Source organism: Haemaphysalis longicornis, unplaced genomic scaffold, assembly GCF_048455015.1.
Source record: "Haemaphysalis longicornis isolate Haplotype H1 unplaced genomic scaffold, Haemaphysalis longicornis Haplotype H1 scaffold_2, whole genome shotgun sequence".
Taxonomy (NCBI): domain Eukaryota; kingdom Metazoa; phylum Arthropoda; class Arachnida; order Ixodida; family Ixodidae; genus Haemaphysalis; species Haemaphysalis longicornis.
In genome coordinates this window covers 169,078,672-169,093,611 of record NW_027526295.1, presented here as the reverse complement: position 1 = coordinate 169,093,611, position 14,940 = coordinate 169,078,672, and the positions used below count along the sequence as shown (strand labels likewise).

Sequence of the window (14,940 nt, the reverse complement as noted above, 5' to 3'; positions counted from 1 at the left end):
ATTTCTCCACGTGCCTCCCTCGCGTCACCTCGTCATTCGTCCTCCCTCTTCGCGGGAAATTTGCATTCTCTTCGTCTTCCTCTTCGTCGGCTTCTGGCTCTACTATGACACGTTATCTTTGCCCCCTTAATCATGACAGCCACATGTACGTGAAAGCGTCCATCCAAGTGCGCGCACTTATAGCCCGAGCCAAGCACTCATCTAGGAACATGATGGGAGGTCAGCATCAACTTGCAGGCGCGCAACAAGAGCGCGGGGAGCTCAGGGGCTTAGGTACAAAAGGTTAACTTCTACCGCATGTGCGCCAGCTTCCCCAGCGCCGCAGGCCAGCCCCGCGCACGGAGCGAAACCATAGGCCGCCCGGAAGTCAGCCGAAACGAGGGGGGGAGGGGGTGAGGGTGAGGGGAGAAAAAATCCAAGTCGCATGCTGTCGGGCACATAGAGGAAGTGACATCACGGTGCTTCGTCGGTGCTTTGGGGGGGGGGGGGGGGGGGGTCGGCCAGGGCCCCTACAGGATATAGTTTCGGAATACATCACCCGGACTGCTGCCTGTGTGACCACCACTTCTGCTGACACCGTGTGCGGATCACGCGGCGGAGTGGCAGGACTTTATACTGGTCTTAGAGCATGTTAAGCTCAAAAGAAACTTCGCGCAACGAGTCCTGTAATTTTTCCAATAGCTTGAACGTTATTAGTCATGCCGTGTTTAGCGTGAGGGATGCATGGGGATGAAACAAAGTTTAGTGTTGGCGTGGCGGGATTTTCTGTGGCACTCAACTGAACGCGCCATTTCGTCCCCTAATTTCGCTGCAATGCTATGCCCATATGCATAAGCCCACTTCGGGTATCGGCCAGTTATCAGGAGCCTTAGGGGGCAACGCGCCATCTTCATAAGATTTACACCACTATGAATTGAAAAACGGGCAAGCTGTGGAATTGGGTGTTTCGGGTGAAACCTGAACTTGAGTTGGCGCGTGAGTAAAACAGGTGAACAGAACCCGAACAAAAGAACGATTGGAGGGAAGCCTTGACGTGTGCCAGTCTACTTGCCGTCGTAATTCATCCCGTAAAAAGAAGAAACAAAAGCGATGGAACAGACGCACACGTGCTTCAGCAGAAAGGAATCGGGTCGAAGTAATTCGCTCCAAAAGACCGAGAATCAAAATCAAAGGAAGAGACGTAAGTACGATGTAGAATTATACAAGGTTTTATAACTATTTCAATGCTTTCGCCTTGAAGCATTTACGCAGACTTAAGTTCCAAGACAAATTTTCCTGTTTGGTCAATGTGTGCAACACAGTTAACCGAAACAGCGTCTCTGGATAATCAGCCGCAATTTCTATTTCGCCCATTGAATATTCAGGCGATGTTTCTACGAGCCTTGAATTAAAAATCTTTAGCCATGATTTTTTTTTCGCATCGCAGACCTCTACGCAACTTGTAAGAGAAACTGCGCAGTCACTCCACCATTGTGCGAGGAATCGGAGACAGCATGGTTATTATTTTTGTTCCGGAAGCATTACGATTCAATTTCGTGTACTACAATTTTGCATGCCTTAAAAATGTTTCATTTTCCAAATTTCTGATCAGAAGAATATTCGCTGTGTTTATCCCTCCACCAATTCATATCTACATGAAGATAACTTGTGATTTATGCGCACACTAAACTCATTGTTGGCACGCACGTTTTCGGTATTCTGATAAACTGGAGACACATTAGGATCTGTAAAAGCAACAACATTGCACAAATGTTCCGAAAAAGCGTGGTAGTGCGGGCTTGTCGGTGACTTGACGACAATAACAGTGCTTTAACGGGGCGCAAGAAAGATTGACAAGAGAAGGAGGCGCTGACTAGCAACAACGAGGTTTATTTCATCGCAACGAAATATATACCCTCGGAGAAGGAAAACGCAGAGAGAAGGAACAGATAATGATAAAGAGATTGTGAAGAACTCAAATTCACATGCATAGGCACGCGCGAAGAAAGTTGTCATCGGTCAAGATAATCATGCTCTTTTTGTAGCAAAACAATAGATGGCTTGCTGATGGATGAATCCTTTCGCGTGTGGATGACGTGCGCCTCGAAGATCTCTCTGGCGCACTGATCTTTGTATTTCCGAAGCACACGTGCCTGGTCGAATTTCGGTGTACACTTGCACTTGACCTAATGTACGGCGAGATTGCTGCCAGTTCCTTTCTTGTAAGAGCCCGCATGTTCCCGCAGCTGGTCATTTAAACAACGTCCTGTTTGACCCGTGTAGGACCTCCCGCACGGCAGCGGAATGTCGTAAACGACGCCTGACTCGCACTCCACGAATGGCTTGTCATGCTTTTTCGAACAAGATCTCGCTGTAGTTCTTTCCCCGTTCACTATGCTGCAAAGCCCACCTAATTTGTTTGGAGGGCTAAACACCACGATGACTCCGGCTCGAGCAGCAACTTTTTTCAGTCGGTGAGAGACACCGTGAACGTACGGAATGACTACTACCTTCCTTTTTTCCTTCCCTTCGTGCTCTTTTACAGGTTTGCGGCGGCAGGTTCCCTTCAGCAGTGATACACACAATTTGAAAAGCAAATGTGTGGGGAATCCTGCTCTCGTGAGCCTTTGAGCCTGAGCGGAAAAGCTGTCGCCCATTTGATGCAGGCATGACCGATGGAGAGCGTTCCTGAGAGCTGAGATTGCAATGCCCCTCTTCACGAATTTCGAATGGTTTGAAGTGAATGGCAACAAACTCTTCTTGGATCGGGGGGAAAACTTCCAGCATACGTGCTCTGGCTTCAACTTCAACTCTAGGTCCAGAAACCTGAGGCGCTCGTCAACTGCTCTTCGGTCAGGCTGAAAGGCTCGGTCAGGCTCAAAAGCTCACAAGAGCAGGATTCCCCACACATTTGCTTTTCATATTGTGTGAATCACTGCTGAAGGGAACCTGCAGCCGCAAAACTGTGGAAGAGCACGAAGGGAAGGAAAAAAGGAAGGTAGTAGTCATTCCATACGTTCACGGTGTCTTTCACCGACTGAAAAAAGTTGCTGCTCGAGCCGGAGTCACCGTGGTGTTTAGCCCTCCAAACAAATTAGGTGGGCTTTGCAGCATAGTGAACGGGGAAAGACCTATAGCGAGACCTTTCTCGAAAAAGTATGACAAGCCATTCGTAGAGTGCGAGTCAGGCGTCGTTTACGACAATCCGCTGCCGTGCGGGAGGTCCTACACGGGTCACACAGGACGTTGTTTGAATGACTGGCTGCGGTAACATGCGGGCTCTTACAAGAAAGGAACTGGCAGCAATCTCGCCGTACATTACGTAAAGTACAAGTGCACACCGAAATTCGACCGCACAGGTGTGCTTCGGAAATACAAAGATCATTGCGCCAAAGAGATCTTCGAGGCGCACGTCATCCACACGTGAAAGGATGCATTCGTCAGTAAGCCATCTATTGTTTTTCTACAAAAGGAGCATGATTATCTTGACCGATGACAACTTTCTTTGCGCGTGCGTATGTATGTGAATTTGAGTTCTTCACAATCTCTTTATCTTTATCTGTTCCTTCTCTCTGCGTTTTGCTTCTCCGAGGGTATATATTTCGTTTCGATGAAATATTGTTGTTGCTAGACAGCGCCTTGTCTTGTCAATCTTTCTTGCGTACCGTTAAAGCGCTGTTATTGTCGTCAACAAACGTTCCAACTTCGGATGAATTGTTCTTTTAGGGAAGAAAGCAGTGCGATGTGGCCGGAAACGGAAAAAATGGTCCCGGAAAAAATGGTTCCGGATAATTGGTCCCGGAGAAAATGGTCCTGGAAAAAATGGTCCTAGTGACCATCTAGGAAAAAATGGTCCCATGGACCAGTCAACGTGTTTCTCTTCAAGTTAGTCAGATGTGAGCTTTCTTTCGGTTTTATTTTGTCCCTTTCCATTTTAGCTAAAGGGTTAAGAAAGAGGTGGAATGCTTTAATATTCCTATAAGGGCCGAAATTAACGTCTTTGGAGGCTAAAATCTAATGAGGGAAATTGGGTAGACAGGCAAACGGACGGACGGATGGTTTGATGGAGGGTAGGGCTGAGCATGGGTTAAAAATTTTAATGCAAGTAATTGGATTAAAACCGCACATACAACTGCGAGGCCTAGGACCGTCCATACACGCTTTAGCAAGATTTAAGAGAGATAGAAGCTGCAGCTGTCTTCACAAAGGCCCATTCTTTTTTCACAACGATATTCTACACTCAGTAAGAAAAAGCTGCCGACAACAGTATTTGCAAGTTTATTTTAGCGTCAGAGCACTGCCGGCATGAAACACTTCATATTTTCTGCATTTTTGGAGCAACAGAATGTTTGTAAAGGTGCTGTCTTGCGATAGTGGGAGTGTGCCTTTTATTTAGAGAAAATTACTTGCAAAATACATTGTAAACATGGGCTAATTTCCTTAGCTGATGTGCCTGCGGCAAAAAAGAGCGAATCTACATTATAAAGGGCTGTAGTAAATAAAATGGTCTGCGATAGGATTTAATTATTTGGCCGCGTAATAAATGTTTTCTGAACAATGTATAAACAGAAATATTTAAATGCCCAATTTATTCAAATAACTGGCGCCAATAAAAATGGCATCAATTTAAATGTGCATCACTGCAGTAGATTATTGGGCTCCATAACCCAAGTTACGCGGAAATATGGAATGACTGTTTAGAAAGTAAGCACCAGGTAATTCATTTCCCGGAAAGCTTGCGTACCGAAACGTCCGTGCACCGAAATGTCCTAGACCCGAGCGGAGAGGGGCAGGCGGGGGGAATCGTGTTTGCCGCCATCGTACTTTGAACCCTCTTCTAAATTAACGCAGCTAAGGGAAGAATGAATAACGCCCCAGAGCTACTTCGTGAAAGCGGAAAACACAATCTTCTTGAGAAGATCGTCCAACCATACTTTACTTTAATTTAAAAAATTATAATCACTGAAAAGTGAAATGTCGCATAGCACAACTTACCAAAACCGCTCTAGATTATGCGAAGCAACTACAAAGCCAAAACTGGCGCACATTTTGCAATCAACTCACCAGTACGCTCACGACCAAACGAGCATGGCACATTCTCCGAGGTCTTATGGGCACCATCACCTCCAAAATAGCCACCAACCAAATAATCTCTAGACTCATTCATAACTATCCCCAACCCCCCGACAGCCTACTGGCCTCGTAACGAAACCGACTCTTCGAAACGGCTACAACACCTTCGCCGCACCCGGATTACAGGGGAAGCCAGAACGAGGCCCTGGACGCCCCTTTCACCCGCAGCAAACTTCTACGGGCCCTATCCAGCCTCACTCGCAACACCGCCCAGGGCCACGACCGCATCACCTACAAACTCCTTTGCAATTTGGACGACGACCACATTGACGCCCTCCTTGAATATTACAATCAACAATGGGCCAATGGCACGCTTCCCCCACAATGGCGGCATGCCTACATCAGCCTACTGCCCAAGGCAAACAAGCCCGTTAATCTAGACAACCTACGCACAATCTCTCTAACATCGTGTACCGGCAAACTGCTGGAGCACCTTGTCGCACGCCGCCTAACTGCCGACCTCAGCGATACAGAACAACTCCCGCACACCATGTTTGGTTTTCGGGCGCATCTATCAGCGCAAGATATTCACCTACAACTGAAAGAAGATATAATCGATAAGCTCAACAAGACGCATCCAAGCACCATATTGACGTTGGACATTAAAGGACCCTTCGACAACTTGTCCCACAGCGCCATTCTCGATCAACTACAAAATACAGGATGCGGACAGTCCACCTATAACTACGTCCGCGCGTTCCTAACCGGTCGTACGGCCACAATAAGCATCGCCCCCATCGGTCCGATCGCTTTAGCACACCCACCCAAGGAACACCAGAAGGGTCAGTCATCTCGCCCCGGCTATTTAATATTGGTATGGCCGGACTCCCACCACTACTCTCAAATATCCCGGATATCTCCCAAGCACTCTATGTGGATGATATTACAATTTGGACCAACAAAGGCTCCCCGGGCCTCCAGCAAGAAAATCTGCAGCAAGCTACAGACACCGTCACTTCATATCTCCGCACATGCGGACTTACTGCGCACCAGCCAAGTCGGCCCTCCGAATACTCCGAAGTACAACGCGCGGCCGCCCCCTAACACCAACAACAGACCACGAAATATCAATCGATGGCCAACCAGTCCATGCAGTACCCACACTACGCATCCTCAGAGTGCAATATCACCTCGATGGATCGGGGGCAGCAATCCTCCCCCGCCTGCAGAAGACGGTGGCTCAACTCCAGCACTTCCTTCAACGGGTATGCTCTCGCCGCCACGGCCTCAAAGAGGCAGACACGTGTCGTATACTGCAAGCCATGCTCACAAGTCGCATCACTTATGGAGCACCCTATCTGGCATTGAAACGACAAGGATCAGCAAAGATCGACATCCTCATACGCAAGGCGTACAAGTAGGCGCTAGGCCTACCGGCCTACACATCCACTGATCTTCTCATTCAGCTTGGGCTCCACAATACCCTGTCGGAACTGATTGAAGCCCACACTACTAGCCAGCTTCAACGACTTCAAATCACTTCTACTGGACAACACATCCTTAAACGCCTGGGCCACCCTACGGTTCCAACTCCCCAAACATTCTGCAGCCTTTCTACAGCAGCCCGAGATGTCATTCATGTCCTTCCACTACCCAAACATATGCACCCAGACTACAACGTAGGTCGCCGCCAACATCGCGCACGCCTACTCATAAAAAAGTACGGCGCCGACCCCGATACCTACTACACTGACGCAGCCCAATACCGCACATACCCGGCCCATGCCACAGCAGTAATCCACTAAACCCACATCATCACAGCTTCTGCCACAATTCCGACCACATCCATTGATACCGCAGAGGAGGCTACAATCGCTTTAGCCATCACCAATGCACCCTGTTGCGACCGGGCGGGGGCACCCGATCCTTTCTCCGTGGCCTCCAACATACGATGGGTAGCGTGTATGGCGCGAGCGGCCAGCCGCTGTTGCAGCCGTGAAGAAGTCCAGAGCAGTAGGGTAACGTAACTGTTTACTTCATAGCGAGAGGTGAGCCGAAGCCAAAGAAACATACAATGCCCTGACGGGCGAGGTTACAATACAGGACACGAACAGAGCGACCGCATGGATTCGCTGCTCCGACAGGAATGATTTTCAGCGTTTGTGCTGCTTCTATTTATACCCAAAAAACGCCCCCAAGAGTAACACGCCACGAAATTACAGACACACACACACTCTTTCCATAGTTCGTGAGTCATTCATGGGTTCGCCTCACGTGGCGTCCGAGAGGGGGAAAGAGTGTCCTTGAAAGGTGCCGGGGTCGCGCTATCGAAGGTTTGATCGCGCCGATAGCGAAACGTCTGAGTTGGGGAGGTCAAGGCGGGACTCACCGACGCGCAGGTGCCTGAAGGGTGTGGCGAACGTCATGAAGCATGCCTGGGCGTGCCGCTGGCAGCCGCCGGAAGCGCGTTGCAAAGCGAGGTGACTGACCCGGCATGTCGAGACACGAAAGTACGATTCACCGACACGCGGGCGCACGTGGTCGCTTCCCACGTGGTGGCTGATGCGGGAAAATACGGCGGCGTTTGGCCGATTTGTAACAGCTTCTCCGCCGGGGGTCCGAGATCCCGATGGATAAGGGTCTGCAACCGTTGTCCGGAGGGATGCTTTCGCAGTGAAGTGCTCAGCAGACGCTCGATTCCAGGCCGGGGCTGTACGACACCGTGCTGGAGCTTCACTGGGCCGATCACTGGACGAGTAGTGGCTCCCCAAGAACGTCTCTGGGTTGGTCAGGCAAGCAACAGAACAACACAGCAAGACACAACCGCATCGTCGGCAAGTGCGAAGACAAATCCACACTGAAGATCTACCAGGCTTTTAGTGGCGAAAAAATACGCTAATAACTAACTACACTAGTTATATTTTAGCCCAGCAGTACATTAGACAAGTGCACAAACCTGAAAGGTGACATTTCGCGTGATTGGATATGTCCCACACACAAAAAAACATAATCATAAAGGGCGAAACCTGCTTCAGGAAAAACAAAGAAATTTTAGAAAGTCAGGCGTCTACAGGCCACTTCTCGCACTGAGAGCTGCGATTTGAGCTCTCGTCAATGCCCTGAGTTTTTCCCTTTCGGCACCGCACTTTAGGTCCAGCCGTTCGCTCAACGCTGCTGTGACCGCGTGAAATGACACCGGTCGTCTTGTTCGACACAGGTCGAGCGCGCGGAGGAGCGAGCGGGATTTTCCCCCGTTCATACGTTAGGCGCGCACTGCTTCTAGGCGGCGTTCCCTCGACGCGATGGGAGCTCACGGCTTTGATCGCACTGAAACACGCGCCACAATTACGCGCTGAAGTTTTTGCTACCTCCTTGTTGCTCGCCTTTTTACGAACGCGTTCGGCAAGCAAACGCCGGAACGCGTTTGCGTTCTCCCCTCTAGGCTGGTCGGTTCCCGACTTCGGTTCAGCCACAGGCGACACCGGAACCTTAACTAGCTCAGGCGATGTTGGCTTATCGTCGGGAGCATCAGCTGGGAGTGAAACGGGCACGACGAGCCCATTAGACACCTTGCAGTTCCCAACAGTCACGACCTCGTCGTCCCTCGCGCTTTCAGCGACAACCTTGGCACGCGAAGACCGAAGCGTGTTTCCGTTCTCCTTCCTTCCTGCCAGAACCACACCATACCTAGGCTGCCCTGTCTCAAAAGACGGCTCAGTTGCCCGCGAACTGCGCGCGTTTGGGTCTACAGCCGTTTTCAAGGCCTCCCGTGATATAGTGCACTTTGAACATGGCGACGAAATATCTCCACTCACCGTAGGGGCCTTACACACAGTGTTCTTACGCTGCCCTCCGCCGTGAGTCTCCAGAAATGCCGCATCATCGCTTTCCGTCTGAGTTTCCCCATTCCTCACAGAGGTGGCGACCCTATCGTTACTCGAGCTCTTCGCAGCGAGCTCAGCTGGTTCTTTCCTCGGCAGTTTCTTAAAACTGTACCCCTTTTCCCTTAACAGCTGATCCGACCTGTTCGAGAATAGGTACTTGTACTCCGGAAGTAGTTGTGGGGATACTGCTGCCTGCGTCACAAGTTCACCAAACGGACCTCCGATGCTGACCTTAGCAATCGGCAGATGAACGTTTCGTGCACCTACGGCTGGCTTCACCCAAACACACTGCCCTGTTAGCTGATCCGGTTCAACGTACGAAAGGTGGACCATGTCTACCGTCGCCGCGGAGAACTCGGCACGGTTTACCATTGACGACTAGCTCGCGTACGTACGGCTCTAGAAACTGCCTGCTGTCCTCACTCTGATCTCGTACGTGAAATACCAGTTTTCCCTTCTTACAACTGGCAGTGAAATGTCCCGTCTCGCCGCAGTGGTAACACGCAGCCTGTCTGCGCACTTCGAAAGCTTTCTTTCTGCGCTGCTCCTCAGCGTCTGCTGCTCTCTCTTCGTTATCGTGGCCAGTTTCTCTATCCACGAGAACGACTTCCCTTGCTCCACCATCTAAATGGGAAGCTCTGCCTTTCGGCCCTGACTTATCAGGCCTCGGCCTGAACTCTTTGTGGCCGTCTTTCGGCCCCTGCGCACCTCGACGTGCGACAAACTCGTCGGCTAGCTGAGCTGCCTGATCCACAGTTCTTACCCCTGGCCTATCTTGCACCCAGAGTCTCAGGTTCTCTGGTAGACGGCGGTAAAACTGCTCAAGGCCGAAGCACTCCACTACCTTGTCATGCTCTCCGAAAGCCTTTGCCTCTTTGAGCCACTCTTCCATATTAGCCTTCAGCTTGTAGGCGAACTCCGAGTATGACTCGCCCCTAGCTTTCTCGGCTTCACCGAACTTCTGGCGAAACGCCTCTGCTGACAGCCTGTACTTACGCAGGAGGCTCGACTTGACTTTTTGGTAGTCCTCCGCCTCCTCCTTTGGCAAGCGGCCCATCACGTCGGATGCCTCACCTGGCAAAAGCGTAAGCAGTTTTTGCGGCCATGAGTCTCGGCTAAACTGGGCCCTCTCACACGTACGCTCGAAGTTGACCAAAAAAAGTCCGATGTCTTCTCCTACCTTGTAGGGTCGCATTAGGTCACACATTCGCAACGTAGGTCGCTCAGTCGCCGCAGACTGCACGCTGCTGCCACTATGACGTCTGGGGCGAGATGCCTCGATGTCAAGACGTTTCATTTCCAGCTCATGCTGGCGCTCCCGTTCTCGTTCCTGTTTCTTCTCCTCCCGTTCCTCACGCTGGCGCTCGGCCTCTGCAGCCTGAGGTTTAGCGGTCTCCCTGTCATTGATCGTCTCAATGCACTCAGATAGCTCGTCATCGTCAGTCCCAACAGCGAGTATAGCCTGTATCAGCTCTGGCTTTCTGAGCGCGTCCGTAACATCCAAGCGCAACTCTTTTGCAAGCTCCAACAACTGCGGTTTTTTCAACGCTTTCAAATTCATGGCCGGTCTAGAGTACTGCTTTCCCACTGTTCCAAAAAATGTTTTGCGCGAATAACCCACGCGACAAAAACACACGCCCTACCAGCTATCCTCAGAAGCCTGGTAAAACTCAGTGAAGAAAATACCCGCACTCACCCTTGACCGCCGTGAATTCTGCGAAGTCCGAAGCCGCCTTGACGTCCGTGGTGTTGGGTCTCGCACCGCTGGCTCCAGGTGTCACGAAGTTGTCATCCCACCGCTGCCACCAGTTGTTGCGACCGGGCGGGGGCACCCGATCCTTTCTCCGTCGCTTCGAACATACGATGGGTAGCGTGTATGATGCGAGCGGCCAGCCGCTGTTGCAGCCGTGAAGAAGTCCAGAGCAGTAGGGTAACGTAACTGTTTACTTCATAGCGAGAGGTGAGCCGAAGCCAAAGAAACATACAATGCCCTGACGGGCGAGGTTACAATACAGGACACGAGCAGAGCGACCGCATGGATTCGCTGCTCCGACAGGAATGATTTTCACCGTTTGTGCTGCTTCTATTTATACCCAAAAAACGCCCCCAAGAGTAACACGCCACGAAATCACAGACACACACACACTCTTTCCATAGTTCATGAGTCATTCATGGGTTCGCCTCACGTGGCATCCGATAGGGGGGGAGAGTGTCCTTGAAAGGTGCCGGGGTCGCGCTATCGAAGTTTTGATCGCGCCGATAGCGAAACGTCTGAGTTGGGGAGGTCAAGGCGGGACTCACCGACGCGCAGGTGCCTGAAGGGTGTGGCGAACGTCATGAAGCATGCCTGGGCGTGCCGCTGGCAGCCGCCGCAGGCGCGTGGCAAAGCGAGGTGACTGACCCGGCATGTCGAGACACGAAAGTACGATTCACCGACGCGCGGGCGCACGTGGTCGCTTCCCACGTGGTGGCTGATGCGGGAAAATACGGCGGCGTTTGGCCGATTTGTAACAACCCTCATCGGACATCACAGTGCTGACCGGCTCCCAGTCCGCTTGCCGCCGCTACGCCACCGGACACATCAATCGCATCAGCTCCAACATCCTAGCACGCCGACCATCGCTCCCAACGACCCTGGCCACACATCTCTTCCTAGGAACGAGGTGGCACACGCCACCGCCCGCGAACTCACTTACCGGGCATTCCCAGGAGAGACCAACGACGTACCGGCCCACGAAGACCTAACCCTCCACCCATTGCCCCCAACGTACTCCGACATCTTAGCCCACTACAGGAACTCCCGACGACTCTATCCCCCCCCACACGCCTCCCTCACGACCACCGACGCCCGCATATGGTGGCGCCTACAAACACAGACGGACCACAATCACACTCGCCTTCACTATGTCTCCCCCACCCTCTACCCATTCAACTGCCCATATTGCAACTCTCCCAACACCACCAGCCACCTAGTTTGGACATGTCCGTCCAATCCCCCCATCCTTACCCCACTCTCCCCCTCTCCTGAGCATTGGGAGCGCGCACTGCGCTGCAGCCAGCTCGAAGAACAGGAAACCCTGATTCTCCGGGCGAAGACTGCAGCCACAGCCCGTGACCTACCGGAATAGGATGGCCACCTAGTGCTCCACCTTTTAACCTAACTCCCTTCCCCTCTTTTCTTAATAAACTTTTTCAACAACAACAACTGAAAAGAAAATGGCGCGCCATAATATCGCACCTGGAGAATGGGTCGGGGAAACTGGCATCGGAGCAAATAGCACGCGGGAATACCGCACGCGGGGCAAATGAGACACGGGGCTAACGTCGCGGGGTTTTCGCGACGGGGATTTTGCGCGCGGGGCAATCCTGATGCACCCCCTAAGAACATCCTGCTCATTAGTACAACAAATGTTTTTCTCTCTCTCTCTCTCTTCCTACCTTGGCTTTGGGACCATTTTTCCGGGACTAATTTTTCCCGGAACAATTTTTCCCGGACCATTTTTTCCGGGACCATTTTTTCCTACCTTGGCTTTGGGACCATTTTTTCTGGGACCAATTTTTCCGGGACCATTTCTTCCGGGACCATTTTTTCCTACACCCGATGTGGCTTCGACCGTAGAATGCACTATCCAAGGGCACGTTTTATTTTCACAGCTGTGGTAAAAAAAACGCCCCCACCACACTTGTTCACTCTATGAGGGCAGGCCCCCAAGATCCCTTCCCGTATGTCAATACTGTATGCGCAGTGATCATTCCTTAAACATTCAGATTTGTGCTTAAAACTTCCTATCAGAATTGCCCCGACCATAAACTGATTGTCGTAGCGCAATTTTTTAGTATTGTTATCAATAAATCAACATAATAAAATCTGTAGAAGCGACAATACACAAATGTTGGAAGTTGATATGGTTTATTTATTCTTGTTTTCAAGGGGTGAAAAACGGCACGTTCGGCGGAGGTCTACCCTTTCTTAATTGCGGCGTCGATGCCAACACTGACACCTTCTGAAACACCGGCTGACACAGCCTCAACAATAATCGTCTTGAGGAAGTCCCCAAAGAAGTACTCTTCGCTGCCTGTAGCTGTTCCAGCCTCAAATGCAGTCAGGGCCTTGACGGCTTCCAGTGCGTTTTCTCTGTCTTCGGCAGTGATGGAAGAAGCTTCGTTCTTGAGAATTTTGCCAAGAGATTCAACAACCTTTCCAGCCTTTTGAATCAAGGTCATCTTGTCATCTGAAGAAACTGGCAAAGCAAAGAAAAGTAGACCAGCAGGAAAGGTAAGATATACAAGATCTTGAAAGCCCGGCAGAAGGGTTTTACTCACGTTCCTAACCATAGCACCTTATTTAACAGCACTAATAGCCTTAGTATAGTACTTGCGTGACAAAAACTGATAACTGCTCAAGCATCAAAACGTCTTACGACGAAGTTATGTGAGGGAATATAAAGCTTTGAGCTGATGTTATAATACTTGATGACTCCTCTACTCAAAATAGGACACGTTTTAGTTGTAAAGTCGCGCTCACTATGACTTACACCGCCGATTAGTATTCTCCGGTTTGTATAACCTTTGTCTGGCAACCGGAGTTAAAGACGAAGTACGCGTTATTTTCACCACGTCCTAATGAATCAAGCTTTATCGTAATGTATATGCCCGTAGTCATTGTTTTGACAATGTAATTGTCTGAATACTAATGAGCGGTGTAGGTCGCAGTGAGCGCGACTATACGTCATGAACACTTCATTATAGGCCAGGCAACATAACCCCATTTCAAGGGACATTTCAAGCCCTTTTTGAAAGGCCACAAGGCACATCACCTAACATCAACTCCTAAAGCTCGAAGAAATGACTTGAGTATTTCTTCAGGTTGTCTCAAGCAAACTTATTTATCGAAGGGCTTTAGAGCATGAAAATGTGTCTGCTGAGAGAACAAAAAGTTGGCTTAGTTAAGCTTATTTTTTGCTGAGGAAGAAGCTAGTGCTCTGCAGCCAGTAAGAACAATACGTTACTGAAAAAAATTGTAACCACTGAAAATACCTCTAGGACATAATAATTTATATCCGTTTAAAGTCATACATGTTAATTTTTTATTACAGGCAGCGTTAAGCCAATGGTGGTTCCGTGCACAAAGGCGATAGCGATAAATGAAGTTATGCCGCCTTGTGAACCATTGCCGTAAGTAAGCCGTAATGCAAAGAAGTGACACAGTGAAATAAAGTTAGTTTGTTTGCAACACCCAAACGACGGTACCATTACACAAATCGCATGCACAACAGTTAAGCTGAAACTGGGAAGTGAACAAGGTCTTCCTCACACACAAATGTTTGACGGTTACCTCCCTTGGGTTACTGATACAGGATGTGTGGGCGAGATTACGTATTTTAGCGACAGTTACATAGAGGTCCTCGTGGCACGCGTACAGAAAGATTCCGAAGGTGGTTCCGAAGGAGGATCCCTTGAAAGATTCCGAAGGAGGATCCGGGCGTAATATGACTTTTTGTAGTGTGTGTAGGCATAATTCATTTTAGTTCGCATGCCAGCAACAATGTAGTATACATAGCGCCCCAGTGTGGAGTGCGAGTTAGAGCAAAAGCATACCCTGACGCTGTTTTGTAATACTGCACTAACAAAGAACTACAATAACTCACAGGCATTTGTAGACACGACCAGAAGAAGGAGGAGTAAAATGGCCTTCATTGTGCCTGACCTGCAACAAGAATAACACACCTCTGTAGACAGAAGCTGCGCTTGCATAAAATAATACACGTTCTTTGGAATTGTTCACAGTTAGTTTAAGCGGCATTATTGCAGAGAACTTAGTTGATGCTGATTTATACGCAACTTTCTTAAAGCCGTTCACGATAGTAAAGCTGAAAAATACGTTTCTTGTTGCGTAGAAGGTGCGGAATGTGGTTGTTTTTCGATTTCCGCTTTATTTATCCCGCTCCTTGAAACTCCAGAGAGATTGAGTTCCACGCGCTCCCCCTTGGCTGTCGTACTAAGT

General features: G+C 49.9%; 1 protein-coding gene across 1 annotated transcript; it reads right to left on the bottom strand.

The window, feature by feature from the left end:
* Window positions 1-12,861: 12,861 nt before the first annotated feature.
* On the bottom strand, window positions 12,862-14,639 carry LOC144167511 (uncharacterized). The gene is made up of 2 exons (XM_077696761.1): window positions 14,585-14,639; window positions 12,862-13,177 (listed from the first exon to the last, which is right to left on the bottom strand). Exons 1-2 carry the CDS (start codon window positions 14,631-14,633, stop codon window positions 12,897-12,899), a joined length of 330 nt encoding a protein of 109 aa, XP_077552887.1. The 5' UTR covers window positions 14,634-14,639; the 3' UTR covers window positions 12,862-12,896.
* Between the last annotated feature and the right edge of the window lie 301 nt (window positions 14,640-14,940).